The 17,332-nt window shown below is 43.2% G+C and overlaps 1 protein-coding gene across 6 annotated transcripts in view; it reads left to right on the top strand.

Annotated features, from left to right (window-relative positions):
- The window catches only part of FAXC (failed axon connections homolog, metaxin like GST domain containing), a 73,231-nt gene that overhangs the window by 19,507 nt on the left and 36,392 nt on the right, over window positions 1–17,332 (top strand). For all 6 annotated transcript variants that reach the window (XR_011497661.1, XM_070496265.1, XM_044757295.2 and 3 more), the window contains one exon: window positions 6,346–6,569. Coding sequence is in view for 5 of the 6 variants with exons in the window: in XM_070496265.1 (XP_070352366.1) it covers window positions 6,346–6,569 (224 nt within the window). In the remaining variant the exon portion in view is untranslated. The remainder of the gene's footprint in view (window positions 1–6,345; window positions 6,570–17,332) is intronic.

Here is a 17,332-nt window from a genome sequence, read left to right as displayed (position 1 = left end):
AGTTCTGACAATCAGTGCGCTCTAAGGTTGTGTGTGTACTTACAGAGGTGGAAGAGGTGCAATCAACTGTTTGACTCAATTGATTCAATCATCTGGAGTTTTCAGATATGTTTATTTTGGTCTGAAACCTTAAAAATACTCCACTTCAGGTATGATTTTCTGAAAAGCAAAGAGAATGGAAAGCTGTCATTATTATGTAACATCACAGTATTCTGAAGCTCTGTTTTAGGTCTTGTTCAAATGAGTACACTCAGCTATAAAGTGGGTTTTCTTGCACTTGAAATCCATATAATTATGTCCCACTTGCATTATAAAGCTGGTATTGAAGATGAGGAAGACTGTTTTTTATCCCCTTTGTTCCACTGAATGCTTAAGATAGCTCCTAAGCAGGGAAGCTGGTGTGAAGGGAAGTCTGAGAAACAGGCAAACTACTGGAGTGAAATTGTGTTTTGGTAGCAGAGACCATAGCTTCTTCTGTGTGACATACTGCCCCCTTGTGGACATGTGAGTGTCTGCGAGTCTTCCAACCCCTTAGGGACGTGTGCAGGGCACTGTTGTCCACCTGTCTAATGATGACGTTTTCAGCCATAAAAATAGATGCATTAGAACAGAGAATTCAAATTCACTTATAGGTTGGCCAACATTTTTAAATTTTGAGTTTGGCTTTTGGTATAGTTTCAGTGAATGAGGGAGATGGGGTGCTTTAATAGAATGACTTACCCAAGACCTTCTCTAAAAGCCCACAGACGCTCTCTCCCTGATGACAACTCGATGGATGTGTTCCCCTTTTCTTTCTTGGCCCCCTGCCCCCCAGTTTTAGATGTAGTGAGGGTTCCTGCTTGGAAGGGGCTAATCTCATGCCTGTGAAACTTGATGAAATTACAGAAGGATCGTAGGCTCCTGCATCCTTGAGCATTTCAAATACAAGCAAAATATGGCAAGGACATAGTAGAGCATGGAGAAAGGAGTCCTCCTGGTGGCCAAGGCCACGTGCTAAGCCGCATGCATCACACAGTGGTTTGCCAGGTTTGTCATTCCCCACACGTTAATAGTCGTTTCTGCTATGGGCCAGGCCTCATGTTAGGTTACAACGAGCCATGTCTTCATTAAAACATCAGTGGTTGGCTTTTCTTTCCTGTCTATTGGTCTCCTTTAAAAATGTTTCAGCAGGGTTTATTCTTCTGTTCTGACGAAGATAATCAATCTTTAAAAAAACCTCTTTGACCCCATTTTGCAGGAGAGACGAGCTACTTCAGTTGTGATGGAGAAAATGAGTATCAACTTCCTGAAAGAGCCTCTCAGAATGATAAGTTGTTTTAATTGTTCAGCCTAGTCTGGTTTCCAGATTGGCCTTCCCTGTCCTCTCGGTTAATAATTCACGATTCCTGGTGCTCGGGGCCTCTCCCCAGTGGAGAGCGAAGACTCAGACCTCAGCGAACAGTGGCAGCCCCCTCCTCATTCTCCAGAGGCACTTTCTCTTTCCATTTTTCTATTTAAATATTGTCAGCCCTTAGAAGCACTACTTAGCAGTAGCTGGCTCAGAAGTGAAGCCTTTTTTCATTCAATCAATAATTCATTCTTTCAGCAAACTTAGTAAATGAATGACTCCTAGTGGCCAGGCGCTGTGCTGGGTAGGGGGAAGGATGCGAGGAGATGCTGTCTCTGTCCTCAAGTGGCTCACACACTGGAGGGAGACATGGAGCCTTCGTAAAGGTCAGTGCTGGGGGTGGGGAGCGGTGTGAAGAACCGAGGAAGGGCAGCCGGCACCTGCTGGAGAAGTGAGGGGGAGGCTTCCCAGAGGAGATGGTGTCACAACAGCATCTCTAGGACAGGCAGGGTGGCAGGTGAAGGGGCTGGGCGCTAGGGGAGGTTTAGGATATCCAGGCAGAGGGAGCAGCACCTGCAGAAGTTTAGAGGCAAGAGGGAGCGTTTGGGGAGGTACACGGGGTTCTGGATGGCGGGTGCACAGGAGGCAGTGCAGGGTCGGGGGTCAGACGGTGGGGAGGGCTAGTGTGTCAAGCTAAGGAGTAATGGGGAGTTAACGAATGATTCTGAGGAGCAACGTGATGCAATTAGATTTGTGTTTTAGGAAGCACTTTGTGACTGCGTTGGGGCAAATGGATTTCTGGAAGGCCTGGATATTAGGAAACCTGCTGGGAGGCCGCTGTCCTCAGAGTTGAGAAATGAAGGGCTCAATATAGTTGATTGAGTTGGAGATAAGGGCAGATTCCCAGGGTGCCAGGAGCGAGGGATGGGGAGCAGTGAAGGGTGACTCCTGGGGTTCTTTCTGGCTCCGGTGAGGAGAAGCAGATGTGAAGGGAAGGAAGATGATGAGTCCTGTGTTGGACATGTTCGTGTGCAGTTCCTGGGGATCCCTCACACGGATCCGTGGAGCTCAGGACAGGGGGCTGGGCTGGATATGGAGTTGGGAGTCATCACCTTGAAATCGTGGGTGTGAATTATGTCACCCCATGAGTGAGAAGTAAGAAAGTGGAAGGAATAAAGATAAGAATCTTGGGAACATGTAAGAAGTGAGAGGAAGAGCAGTACACATAAGTTAAGAGAGAGTTCTAAGAAAGAGGCTAATAGTGTCAGATGCTGCAGAGAGTTCAAGAAAGACCAATGTCAAAGAAGATTCATTTGGATTTTGCTACAAGGAGGGATTGTTGACTTGGTTGAGTGGTGTTGGTGGATTGGGGTCGGGGGGTGGAAGCCCCCACCACGTGAAGAGTTTTCAGGAAGCTTGGTTGTGGGAGGAGGTGGATTTGTGGTTGTAATGGTTTGGAAGCATGTGTAAGTGATGTCTTCTGCCTGTGCAGTGGATTTAGGAATCCATGAGACACTTTTAGGATTTTTCTTTGGGATTTAAAATTTATATAGTATGCACTTCATAGGGCTTAACCCTTAAAGATCCTGCCTGGCCCTCATTTGCTTCTCTTCCCCGACACTGGTCTACAGTACTGGGCATAGGGAATGAAAGAGAGAAAGGAAGCCAAGAGCAGGGCAGGAAAGAGAAGGGAGGACCAGATAGTTTCTGAGGTTACTTCTAGCTGCAAAATTCCAAATCAACCCAGTGTTCCTTCTTCTGTGCCCTGCATTCAACCTGCTAGTGCAGGTGGAGAGCCTTATACCATTTTGTTGGTGAGGTCTCCTCCCTGCTTAGCTGTGTGGCCCAGAACAGCTGCCTCTTCCATCCCCAGCTGGTACTGTAATCCATTAGGCTTCTAAAACTCTCTCCACATTGCTGCATCCTGATCCTCTGCAGCAGCCCTCCTTTTCTGCTCAAAAGAGGAGACTGAAGGCATCAGGCAGGAACTCTGAATGCCTCTGCAGCCCCTCACCTCTTGCAACCCCCTCCTTCTCTCTGTCTCAGAGAAAGCGGTGTCCCTACTTCTCTCCAAGCTGGCCCTGCCAGCCTGGCCTTCTTGTCTTCTAACTTCCCCTTGAACTGTGGTTTCTGCAACACCACTCTTTACCCTAGGAACTTCCTTAGGCGACTTAATCTCCTCTCACAGCTTTAAAACTGCCACCACCGTGCCACTGCCCACAAATTCTCTATCTTGAGTCTAACCTATCTCCTGAGTTCTCAACCTTCTGGACATCCTCGCTTAGGGGGTTCCCTGGGACCTTCAAATATGACAGGTTAGCTCATCTTTCGTCACCTAAATCTGTTCCACCTTATGTATGCCAGTACTGGTTAATGGCATTAGCAGCCACTCAAACCATCAGTCTGGGAGAAAATGCCTAATTTCTCCTTATACCTAATCCTGCATATCCGTTGGTCAATAGACACTTTTTCTCATATCTCAGTATTTCTCCTGTGCGTTCCCTGTACACCATCCCCTCTGCCGTTGCCTTCGTTCAGCCTCGTTTCTTGCCTGGTCTTGCCATGGTCTTCTGACTGGCCTTCATCTGCCGGTTTCTCCTCTTCCAGCCTTTCTTTACATCACCACAAATCTGATCATGTTTCTTGTCTGCTTAAAACCTTTCAGTGGCTTAACTTTGCTTTCAAAATAAAATTCAGCTCCGTTTGCATCAGGCCCATCCTGGTTTGATCCTTGCCCACCCTTCCAGCCTCAAAGTCTTGCAAGCTTCCTCAGGCATCCTGTATCCCGCCCACCGGTCCTAAAGTTCTTGTAGGTCATCAACCGGCCAGCGCTCTTCACGCACACGTCTTCTCCCTCCGGTCTGCCTGGTGAACTTCTGCTCATCCTTCAAGATCAGTTGTGCTCATGACAAAGCCTGTGTAATTTGTCTGCAAAAAATGTATCATTTTTCACATCAACATGTCAGCTTAGGGCCATGATATTCCTCATTTTTATGCTTTAGATGCTTCCTGGATACTATTATTACCTGGTCATGTTTAACTTCGGATAATTTAGTTTTATTCTCAGATCAGTGACTTCCAAAATAATGAAGGATGGAATAGCCCTTTTATTATGAATTTAGATCTAGTATAACTAGAATCAAAATGCTGGGTTATTCTAATGGAGTGTGAAAATTGACACAGTGACTGCAGATGTAAAAAGAAGAGCAGATAGAAAAGCATTTAGTTTGCATGTTTGTAAAGAATTTACTAGAATAAATGTGAGATCTTTTATATCAAAACCTCCCTGTACTACTCTGACTATGCACATCAGTCACCGTTGTGTTGTACTTTTCCCTCTTTTCAGCAAAATCCATTTCTTGACTCCTCAATACTTTGAGAGACTTACAGAAAAAAGAGGTACACAAAGGTTTCTAACAAGATTTGTAGGCATTGTTTTAAAAAGATAATAAGGAGGAGTTATGGTTGCCGCACAGAGAGTATGTTGAAATTAGTTGTAGGACTTTTCAGTAAAAATCAGGAGTGCTTAAACAATTTTAGAGAAATCTTCTGTTTCTTATTTTCATTTTTTAGGGGAAATAACACTGAGAAGAATAGAACTGTATAAAATGATCAAAATTCCAGGGGCTTTTTTTTTGCTTTTGTTTTTTTTTCTTGAGGTGGAATGTAGCTACAATTTATTATAATTCCTGTGAGCTCTCCATAAAAATATTTTTCACTCTTCTGATTTTTTTCAAAGTGGCCATTACTGCTACATCAACCAACCCTAGGAGTAGAGATGACTGCCAGGACACATTTTATTGCTCTTATGGGGAAAGACTAAAATATCTTATGACTCTACTCCCACAGCTACATTTTTCTCAGCCTTCAGTAGGAAACCTTTTGAATTTCTATCTGCTGACACTATTAACCAGAAGAACATTCCTGTGATTGCACAGTTTCAGAGCGCAACATCAGCAAAGGCCTGGGTATGGCAGCCAGCATAACACACAGTGAATCAGCTGCTTAGTTGTCTGTACATATTGCATAGGAGTATCCAGATGGATGAGGCTGCCATAGGCACCACCTAGATGGGAAAAATGATTCAACCAAGTTCCTTTGGTATTTATATTCACTTTAGAGTCCTGGAGAATGAACTGAAGCAGAGAGTTGGCTTTCTGGAGAGTGAGTCATTTACATAATATTGATAATTAATATCATTTTTTTTTCTCTGAGGAGGATTTGCCCTGAGCTAACATCTGTACCAATCTTCCTCTATTTTGTAAGTGGGTCTCTGCCACAATGTGGCTGCTGCCAAGTGGTGTAGGTCCGTGCCTGGGAATCGAACCCAGCCCACCGAAGTGGAGTGTGCTGAACTTAACCACTAGGCTATGGGGCCAGCCTTTAATTTATATAATTTATAATAAACAGAGACAGGTATACCTACTCCCTAATCCTCTGTCAAAAAGGCAAAAAGTTTTCTTTAAAAAAAACTCTTTTATATTGTGAAATGTGAAATGCATAAGCAGAAGTGTACAGAACAAAAATATGCTGCTTAATTAATGAACACAGAGCGTATACTTGTGTAACTGTTACTTTGGTCAAGAAAGAGAGTGAAGCCAGCTCCCCAGTCACTGCTGCATCCTTCCCTTTGCCCCCTTCGGTATGCACTGTCCTGCCTAAAAGCCTTTTAAAGTCGGTTTCTACTTGTTTTATGTGGGGTAGCCTAAGAGGAAGCAGAAGCATGGGCTTGGGAGGTGGGAGATGGGAGGTCTGAGGGCGGGTGCCAGGAGATGTTAGTCGGAACTGTAACATGGCATGGTTATCTGGATTTGTTACTGTTTCTCTCACAGGCTCCTAAATTTAGGCATCGACTAGAGCCTGTTGTAATATCTGCCATGCAGACTGCTCTTTGTAAAAGCTGCAATGATTCACTTCCCCCAGAGTGTGCTGACTTTTGAGCCACTCGTTGGAAACTGACTCTGTGGAGCTGGTATGTATCTAATGCACCGTAGTAACTTGTTTCCACACAATTCCAGGACGTTAGCTTATTGCCAGTGGGTGGACAATCTCAATGAGACCCGGAAGATGCTCTCTCTTAGTGGTGGTGGTCCCTTCAGTAACCTGCTGAGGTGGGTCGTGTGCCACATAACGAAAGGAATTGTGAAACGCGAGATGCACGGCCACGGCATTGGCCGCTTCTCAGAGGAAGAGATTTACATGCTGATGGAGAAGGACATGCGGTCTTTAGCAGGGCTTTTGGGTAATGTACTATGCCTTCTATTCTATATTTTCTGTCCTTGCTGTTTGCATGATTAGTAAAGCACTGTTAGTTTACTGATTTAAAGTTTTATTTGGGATGGTTTCTTTGCTTCCATGTGTAGGTTGCAGTCTCATCGTTTAATCACATCCCCTAATTTTCAGCAGCATGTGTCTCTGTTCTTAATCACTGGTGTGATTAAGTCACTCGTGTAAAAACTAGTGACTGTTTTCAGTGCGGTGAGGCTCCGTGTGAAGAGAATAGAGAACACGGTGTGGCATTACTCCCTGGCTGTAAGTGATGCAGGCGTTTCTGAACGTGTTGTGAGCCAAGGGTGATTTTGAGCAAGGCAGCGCTTCTCTTTCTAAACAAGTCAGGGTGAAATGTCTGCTTGTGAACACATCTGCTCAGAAGATCCGACCGTGTACCCACTGACATCTGGATGCTGACGGCACTGGTTCTGATCCCGTTCCATGTGCACACGCAACATCTGTCATTTTCTCTCCCCTTTGGTTGCCATTTGTAATCTTAGTCCTGTATTACTAGTGTGTTTTAACTCTTCTGATTTTTTATTTACTGCGCACAGTGGGGTTAATTGTGCTTGGGAAGCCCCTCAAAGAGAAGCACAGAGTAGTGTACGTCCATGGGCGGGCGAGGATGCTGAGAGTAGAGTGACAGGCTCTTGCTCGCCTGGTTGCATGGAGGTGGCTGGGCAGATGTGATTCTGTACTGGGCAGAGCTTGAGCCTTACATAAACAGATCATTTGAGTTCAGGAGTGTCTAAGTGTGAAATGATGGCTTCTCCTGGGGACAACTAACATAGAGGGACCCAAGCCCTCTCCGTGATTAGGTCATAGGACCTAGTCCTTCAGGGCTGCTGATTTTGTCTGGGGAAGGTGGATTGTCACTGGCCCTCTCTCTCGGCACCCTCAGCTCCTTTCTGGTGCACATTAGGTACCTCACCTCCTCTGGGAAGTAAGGTTTGGGATTTGGTTTGTTGAAACCCAACTGGTGCCCCAGGAACTGGAGCCTGTGCTGGGTGTAACCTGTCCCCTGCAGGTGACTCGGTCTGACTCCACTCCAAATGCTTAGGGGACCTGGAGTCCTCCCCTGACCGTTGGCCTGCAGGTGGAGATCCTGACAGCACGTCCAGCCCTTGGCCACCTTTGTTATGGGGGGTGGGTTTGATGCTGGCTGGGCTCGTCTTCTAAACAGACATTCAAAAGCCCTGCCCAGCTTGAGGATTGATGCCGTCTGGACCTTCTGTACTTCGACTCCCTCGGCCCAGGTGGGCCTGCTGACATATGGGTGGGTGGAATTAGCCTCAAGTTTACTTTGTCCCTTTGACAACTTAGTACTGCACTTTTGGCCTCACAGAGCAGGTGCACAGAGGGCCATTTCCTCCTTAGCAATGGCTCTGCTCCTCGCTCCCTTCCCTTCCTCACCAGCTCACGCTGTTGGGAGCCCCAGTTAGCCAGGAGCTGAGCCCCCAAAGTGGTGATGAAGATTATGCCACTAACGTACTGCTCATCTCTAACAGCTTAAAAGTGTTGGTTCCTTAACCAGAGAGGGGTGATCATTACCTGTCTGGAGCGTTTTTGCTTTGGGAGAACCAGGGAGCCTGGTGATAGCAGTAACAGTGATAACACCAGTGTTTCTCTGGCATTTAATGACTGGGAAAAGATGCTTTCTCCTCAATTATGGTGAGATGGGGGTAAATGCATGACTGATAGCTAGGCTGGACATCAGGTAAGTGTTCAAAAAAGTATCACAAGTCTAGATGATTTTCTGCAATGAGAAAGTGAGCAAGTTACTTGAAAAGCTGGAGTTCGCTGGAGTTCTCGGCCCCCATATTCTGTATGTGGGCTCAAGGAGGGGTCTAGCTTTGAACTCTCTCATAAGAGAAGTACTTTTTCTGCATTTGGGGAGGGAGAGGCTCTTTGGCTGAACATCATAGTTTTTCTTACTAAATGAGGCAAAAAGCATCTCCTTCCTCCTCACCCAGGGGTATGGCTTGCTTTTAAAGTCCAGACACCTAAGAGACTCTAAATGCAAAAGGATTTTTGTTGAGATAGTTCAAGATTGTGGAAATTGTCCAGGGATGTATTTGACCCATCAGAATAAATTATTGATGTTTCAGTTTGGTAAACTTCAATGATTGGAACACCTTCTATGTGCCAGGAGCTGGGGAATATGAAGATGAGTCCAGTCCAGTGGAAGAGATGAAGCTCTAAGCCAGAAGGAGGCAAATTAGAGCCTTTAGCTAGTTGCCTGTTTTGTTTGTTTCTTTCTTTTTTTTATGGCCTGTGAGCTAATAATGGTTTTCACATTATTAGAATGTAAGGAAAAAATACAATAGAGATCAAATGTGGCCTGGAAAGCCTAAAATTTTTACCGTTTGCACCTCCATGGGTGAAGTTTGCTGACCTGTGCTCTAAGTGAGTAACTGTGCACAAGCGGGCTGTGGCAGGGCGCCGGCAGAGTCTACACTCGGTGCTCTGGGCACACAGCAGGAGCAGTGGTGAGACAGCAGGGAGCTCTCAGGAGGGCTGTAGAAGAGGCGCGGTTGTGTTGGCCCAAGAAAGTAAACAGCTGTCCCAACGAAGACAGTAAGGAAGGACCTTGCAGGCAAATCATGAGAAAAGGAGTCATGAGTGGGGGACGTTTGGAGTCATGGTTGAAATGAAGATTAAAAGGTAGTTTGAGGTCGTATTATAAAGGGTAATAGTTATGCTAAGAGATGTGTACTTCATCATGCAGACAGCATGGAGGTGTTGCAGGTTTCTGAGTCTGAGAGAGAAAGAGCCATCTTTGTGATTTAGAAAAGTGGCTCTGTTGGTGTCATGGAGGATGGATTGGGCCTGCGGTGTGGGGTAAAGAGAGACTGAAGATAGGCAGTGAATGTCTGTGGGTGTGGTTTAAAAAATTCTAGTTAAAATAAAAATTAAATTTAAACTAAATAAAAATGAGTTAATTTTAATTTTGATATATTAAAAAAAAGACTCTTCATCCAGAGCAAGTAGACACAGAATAGAAAATATGATTTGATGATATAAAATACATTAACAATATTTATTATGTAGCTAGGAGAAAAATAATAATTCTCTCAGCACTGAAAAGGCATTTGATAATGAAATTTAGTATCCATTCCTGATAAAAACTCTTGGTAAAAAGAGACTCAAAGACTAGTTCCTTAAGATGATGAAAGAGTACTAAGCCAGCAGCCAGTGTCATCCTTAATGTGGGGCCACTAGAAACATCTCCAGTAAAGTGAAATACAAGACAAAGATTCCTGCTCTCATTATTATTTGACGTTGTTTCGAGAGAGCCTGATGATGTAATTGGACAATATGAAAAAAGACTATATCTTCGTGTTGGAAGGAAGAGACAAAATTATTATTTATAAAAATGAAGAGATTAATTAGGTAGCTAAAATAGTGGAGCATCAACTACAGTTATTACTAATAACTCTATTATAACTATTACTAATTAAATATTAGTAATTAATGGGAGAGTTCAGTAAGTTTACAAAGATTATAGACATGTAAACATCTACAGTTTTCTTGGCTATCTCTATAACCAATTAGAAATTAATAACTAAAAAATTCCATTCACAACAGTAATAAAAATTAAAAATATTAGAAATATGTTTTACAAGAAATATTCAGGACCTACAGAAATAAATTAAACAATCCTAATAAGAGATGGAAAGTGTTTTAGAAAATGGAGAGTGTGCCTTCATTCATTCACTTATTAATTCATTTGAGAGTGATGACTGTGGAGCCAGAGGCCAACCCCAGCTCCATCACTTGCTAGCTCTGTGACCTCCGTCACATTTCTTAACTTCTCCAGGGCTCAGTTTCCTTATGTGTAAATGGGGACAGTAATGATGAGAAGAAAAGTAATACATGTAAAGTGCTCAGAATAGCGCCTGGCATGTAGAAAGCAGTATATTTGCAACATGCAAATATAAAATACAACTGGGAAGAGGGTCAGGAAGGAGAGGTTCGAGGTGCTGGGAGAGCCCATAATGAGGGGGTTGCCTAGTGGTCAGTGCTAGTCCCCATTTGGTTCTGCGTGTTCCCACGCCCCCTTCAGGAAGGTGTGTGTGTTTAAAGCGGAGATATTATATGTGTAGTGGATGTCTGATTTTCACCTCATGCAAGAAGTGCACACATTGTCTTTTTCCATCATCCTTCCCAAAGGGGAGTCAAAAAGAGCATGGAAGATGTAAAAATCGAGGACAAAAAAGGTTGGGTTTTTGGGAAGCATTGTGGCTGGAGGGTTCATACCTTGGACTCCGCCACTTTCCAGCTGTGTGACTTCACATGAATAGCTTGAGTTCTTTCATCTGCAAAATGAGGGTCAGAACAATACCTACCTCATAGGATGGGTGCATCGTAGAGTGTGAGGACTAAATGAGATAATTTAGGTAGTGTACTTACTGCAGGGTCTGGTGCATAGTAAATGCTAAAGAAGTATTAGCAGTTATCACCATCACTTTCACAGATTTTTGTATGTAATACAACTTCATTAGGAATATTGTTTTCCAGGAAAAAAAGTCTTTGTGAAAAAAACCCCTTTTTTCTGATTTTTAGACTTATTATTTTAAACTTAATAGTTAATTGTAGAAATTTAGGAAAGTTTAGAAAAGCACAGAGAAGGAAAATAAGTCACTGTAATCTTATAAGCTATTGCTAACACAATTACCATTTCAGTGCATATCTTTCCAATATTTTTATGCATAATTTTGAATCATATATATGTCTACATGTGTGTCTGTGTACACACATATATAATTTTCAAACCTTTTTCCTCACTGAATATATTGCAGATATTTTCTTATATTATTAAGTATACCATACAATTCTATGTGCCTGGTGCCATACTTGTTGCCATAAAAACTGACATAAGGCTCATGAGCAAGAACCCCACTTTTTCTACTGCCTCTTTTATATTTCTGTTCTATTATTAATCCTGAGTCTATAGGTGGGAACTTGAAGTGGAAGGAAGATAAGACAGAATGAAAGTGGGAAATGTATGGCTGTATCCTCCATTAGCACAGACATACCCAGCTGTGGCCATTAGCTATGAGATTAAAGTAAGAACAGAGGATGGAATCCAGTAAGGACTCAAAGTAACAGTACATTTGACAGATGAGGAAACCGAGGCAGAGAAAGGTTGAGTGACTTGCCTGCAGTCACACAGGCAGTGAAAAGTGGAGCCAAGGGAGGAGGGCAGCCTGGTAGCATGGTGGTTAAGTTCGTATGCTCTGCTTCAGTGGCCTGGGGTTCACGGGTTCAGATCCCGGGCATGCTGTGGGAGCATCCCACATAAAATAGGGGAAGACTGGCACAGATGTTAGCTCAATGACAGTCTTCCTCACAGAAAAAAAAAAAAAGGCAGAGCCAGGAATCAAATCCTGGCTGTCTGACTCCAGACCCCTGCTATTCTCTGACCCAACATCTACCTTGAAGTTCCTTAGGAATCAGGACTTGAAGTGGAGTTGTGTTATGTCAGGATGACTTCTTTAGAGCATTTTCTAAACTTGCCGGAACTTTGGCAAGCTAAAATGTAGTCTCCAAAGTCATTTTTCAATATGTTTTATTACGTTGCTCCCAGAGCCTGAGTACAGAGCTAAATGTGGGTGTTGTCATTGATTTAGATTTCCTGGGCTTTGTGAGTTGAAGTCGTACCCTTCCTTAGGACACTGGCTCCCCAACAAAGAGATGTGTTAAAACTCCAGGCTTAAGTATGTAAGTGCTTGAGGAGAAATGATGTCTTTTCAGGAGCTGCTGTTGAAAGAGCCAAGTAATAAAGCGCAATTTGTAAATGGAAGGGAGAAGAACAAGCTGATTTCCAGCCAACTACACTTGACTAATAAAAAATGTAGTGCACTTTTTTTCTTTTTTTCATCTGAAGCCTTTTACTGAGTCATAAAAATGGCTTGGGGAGTTTTTATTTTTCAGAGTCCTTGTTGACATTGGCTTGGCACCTGTCAAAGAGCCAAATCTATCGGTTATTTTAATAAACAGTGTGTGATCTTGATTAACAGAGAGTAAAGGGATGTGAAGTTGTGCTCCCTTCCTCCTTCCAAAGGCAGTAAAAGTGAGTCACTGGCTGTGTGTGCTTCATGTCACCCTTATCAGCATGTATAGTTACACTAGGGTGTAGTTTTGAGAAAGATTGTATTTTGCTGTTGAATTAAAAAATAAAATAATTTTATTTTTTGAGTACATAGGTATCTGACTGATCACGTAGTTCTTAGTTAAAAAATTTGTACAAGATTAAAATAAGCTTTTGTGATTAGTAATAGAAAATCTCCAACCCACTCTTAACAAGAAATGCCTTTGCGGTTCCCATACCTCCAGACTGGAAAGCCTCACAATGGGACAACAGTGGTGATGGGGTTCAGGAAGCGCAAAGTCGGGGAACTCGGGGAGGGGCGAGTGTCAGGGAAAAGGTAAAGAGAACATGGCTGCACTTATGCCTTGAAGTCCGGGCCAGAAAGCTGACAGTTGGGGTGCCACTTTGCAGACCGCCTTACACCTCTGGCCTGCCCGGAGAAGACAGCTGGTCTCAGGGAACTGGGACTCCACAGGAGGGAGCTGGGCTCTAGTAAGAAATAGACTGGGGGTGGGGGAGCGTGGTAGCTACAGCCCTAGAGCTGCCCTCTTTGGGGTGGTGCCTCCGAGCATTGCCAAACCTTTCATGCGGTTTTCTACTCCTTCTCTTGTGGTTCTCAAACTTCTCCCGTCACAACACAGGATTGCATTTTGATGCTTTTGAAAGCAGCTTTCGTAAAGTTGACTGGAGTGAAGGGTTATTGAGGAAAGTTGAGGTGGCAGCTCCTTGCGTATTTTGGTCTAGGGTGGATTACACTGGGCCTGAGTTTCTTCTCTTCATCTCCACTGAGCCCTGGGGTTCAGGATAGGGTAACAGGCGGCAGGATGAGGGGTGTTGGTGATACTTCAGGGGCCAAAATAAAGCTATGAAGGTGCCAGAATAAAGTATGGGAAAATTTTTCTAAACATGGCACCAAAGGGAGAAAGAATAAAAGAAAAGTTGAATTACTGGATTATAGGAGAAAAAGAAAACAAACTTCCTGTATGTCAAAAAATAAACAGAGGCCAGCCCTGTGGCACAGTGGTTAACTTCGCATGTTCCACTCTGGTGGCCCAGGGTTCGCCAGTTCAGATCCCGGGCATAGACCTATGCACCACTTGGCAAGCCATGCTGTGGCAGGCGTCCCACATATAAAGCAGGGGAAGATGGACACGGATGTTAGCTCAGGGCCAGTCTTCCTCAGCAAAAAGAGGAGGATTGGCAGCAGATGATAGCTCAGGGCTAATCTTCCTCAAAAAAATAAATCACCATAATTAAAGTTAAAATTGAAGTGGTAAGCTGGAAAAATGTTTGTAACATGTGACAGAAGAATTAATATTACCAAATATATGAAGAGCTTCAACATATCAATAAGAAAAGTGAATACCTGAAGGGGAAAATTGGGCAAAAGACATAAAAAGGTAATTTGCACAAACAATACATGTAATGAATAAATACACAAAAAAATGTTCAAACTCTTTAGTGATCAGAAGTTAAAAAAAATGAGGCAGCACTCTGTCAATCAAATTGTCAAAGTTTTTTTTTTTTATTAATGTGAAGTTTCGGCAGGGGTACGGAGGAGGCACTAACAGGCTTTGCTGGTAGGAGTGAAAACTAGTACAACTTTCTGAAGTTGAGTTTCACAGTTTCAAAAGTCATAAAATTTTACCTCTTTATTTATTAAATGATTCAACCTTTAGGATTTTTTACTAAGAAAAATATGATGAAGATTTATCTATAAAAAGGATTATAATACTAAAACACTGAAATGTTACAGCTATTAGTAGTCTGGACTTTTTGGTCTGGAGTCCTTGGTTTTTGTTTGAGACGATAATAAGAAACTTAAGTTACTTGAGGCGCACACTGCTCTGTCTTTCTCCGCCCACCTCTCCCCTCCTTATGTTGTCAACTTTCCCTACTTTCAGCTGGGAAGGCTGAAGCCTTAACCATGGCAGAACACATCTAAATCGGCATATCTTTAGGTGCCCACTTGTGGATCAATTGTGAGTAATTTGTGTTTCTCTCTAGAATGAGTGATACTGTTTCATCAGTTCTCTTTGGTCACAGACATATCTAAATAAATTATCATTACAGCAAAGGATGCTCTAAAGACTTGAGCAGTGAGCTGTGGTGGCAAGAGGTTTGAGTCCCATGGTTTGTGATTTGTAAGACAGCTCTGGAAGTTTAAAGTTTTTTTTGCTGAGGAAGATTAGCCTTGAGCCAACATCTGCTGCCAATCTTCCTATTTTTGTATGTGAGCCACTGCCACAGCATGGCCACTGACAGACAAGTGGTGTAGGTCTGCACCCAGGAACCAAATCCAGGCTGCTGAAGTGAAGCATGCTGAACTTAACCACTAGGCCACTAGGATGGACCCTTAAAGGTTTTTTTAAGGGTACAAAGTTAAGTGACAACACGGAGAAAGTCGAAGCACTGAACTCATAACTTGCTTCTATGTAGGTAAGTTAAATTCAAAACCATACTAGGTGAGAAGGCTGCAAGAGAGCACCTCAATGTTTTAGACAAGTAACAGACAAACAAGCAAACTAGTTATTGGAACATTATTTTCCTATCAGTTAGGCACCAGGTGCTACGCTAGGCTCTTGGGAAATGAAGATGAATAAGTATGGTCTCTACCTTCAAGAAACTTATAATCTAGTAGTGGTCAAGCTTGTAGGCCTAATCAATGTCCTAGGATGTGAAAAACTTCCCATGTGATCTTGGGACTCTGATGATAATCTTTCAGAAATGGGGAGAATAGGAAAAATGTCAGAAGATGGGGATAGGAAATTGTCCCTGTTTCCAAAAGAAGTAGATTTTGATAGTGAAATAAAATGTTAGAGTGAATTATGGTTAGTTTTCATGCAGGACTATCATTGGTTCACTATGAATAAATCATACTGAAAAGTGACTACTACGTCTTGACTTGCTGGACTCCTACTCATTGGGTAGATAATCTCTTGATTCCTTCAAATCTTTGAATACCATCTTTCATGATATTCTTGTGGGCAAGATGGCTGGTTTTCAAAGCGGGGTTCATGGATGCAATATGGTGGCACAAGCTTTCTTGAGTGCTCTGGTAGGGCAGAGAGGGAGCCCTAGCAGGTTGGACTCTCTCTGCCCTGCTTCACCTCGACCAGCTCCTCTGTCATCTATTTATATATTGGAAATCTGTTGCATTTTGTTTGATAGAGAACTTCCCCTACCAAAGAAAAAAGTTGGAAAGCTCCTGCATGAGGTGGTGGTGGATTCGTGCCTGGTTGAGTAACTGTATCCTCACAGTGCTGATTAGTGGATTGATATCACCTGAAGGGAGCCCTTGACTTTTCGCAATGACCTGCTGACAACTTGAAAGGCATGCTTAATGGTTTTTGAATGACTCTAGGTGGAAGGCTAGCTGAAAAATTGGATGGGAAAATCAGGAATCAAAGCTGTCAACCACAGCAAGAAGAAAACTAATAAAGATAAATGTCAAAGTCTGTACTTAGGTCCCCAAATTGAATTGCACACATATAGGGTGGGGAGAGACATGTGAAAAAAAGACTTAAGGATTTTAGTTGATTCCAATCTCGGTGTGTCACCAGTGTGATGGGCTGCCAAAGAGCAAATAAAAACCTAGCCTGTTTAAACGGAGCATAGTGTCTCAGCTTAATAGTTGTTTCCTCAAGGAAACCTTTCTGGAACTTTCTCCTAGAGTGTGTGGGGCAGACCTGTTCCATGCTTCCAGGCATCTGGTGCTTTCTTCCTCAGAGTACTCCCTGCACCTTCTCTCAAAGGTTTGGTTTGACTGTCTCCTCAGCTGGACTTTGGGCCAGGCCTGCTGGATTCGTTTCTGTCTCTAAGGCCAGACCCAGAGCCTTAGGAACACATTAAGCATCCAACAAGTGTTTGTTGAACAAAGGAGGCATTGTTTCGTTCTGGAATCCATCTTTTAAAGGAACATGGACAAGCTCAGGTGTATCCAGAGAAGGGTGGTTAGTCTTACAAATAATTTCATGTGAGGAATTTGAGGATCCGGGAGATGGATAGTCTGGAGAAGTAAAGACGTACGGGTCATTTTTCAGTATTTTTTCAAATACTGAAAGTGGGTAGTGACTTAGGTGCTGCTATGGGTGATGGACATGTTTAGGGTGAGGAGAGGAGGCCAGAGAGGACAGTGGGTGTGTATAAGGGGAAATGACAACAGACTATGGCTCAGGGTGGCAGAACTTTAAAACAGACCTCTCCAAGCTTTGGAGGGCTTGGCTTGTGATGTGGTCGGAGCTGTTGGTCTTTGGAATTCTGCCACTACGCGGTTGGTGACCACCCCCGGATAGCTGAGGAGTCTTTATGGGCGATGACATGTCTAAGGAGATGGTCTCTGGGGATCTTTCCAGTTCTGATGGTTTCCTGATTTTATATTCATTCTTAGGAGAACAGAGACAGTTTTCCAAGTTATAAAACAAGGCAGAGGCCACAGTGGAGACTCATTCTCTCGTGTTCTGGTTGATCTCTTGGATGGTTATTTATGTTTAGTTGCCACTTGTGCCTTCTGAAGGCCTGGTGCTTGAAATTATCTGTGATTATATCTCTTGCTATTAAATTTAGTTTCTGAACAATGGTTAGTTTCCAATAAACCTTTTTTTCTAATCTTCTACTTCTTTTAAAGTGATTTTTACTCA

This window comes from Equus asinus, chromosome 24 (genome assembly GCF_041296235.1).
Source record: "Equus asinus isolate D_3611 breed Donkey chromosome 24, EquAss-T2T_v2, whole genome shotgun sequence".
NCBI lineage: Eukaryota > Metazoa > Chordata > Mammalia > Perissodactyla > Equidae > Equus > Equus asinus.
The sequence above is the reverse complement of the archived record's forward strand: the minus strand, read 5'-3'. Positions and strand labels throughout refer to the sequence as shown.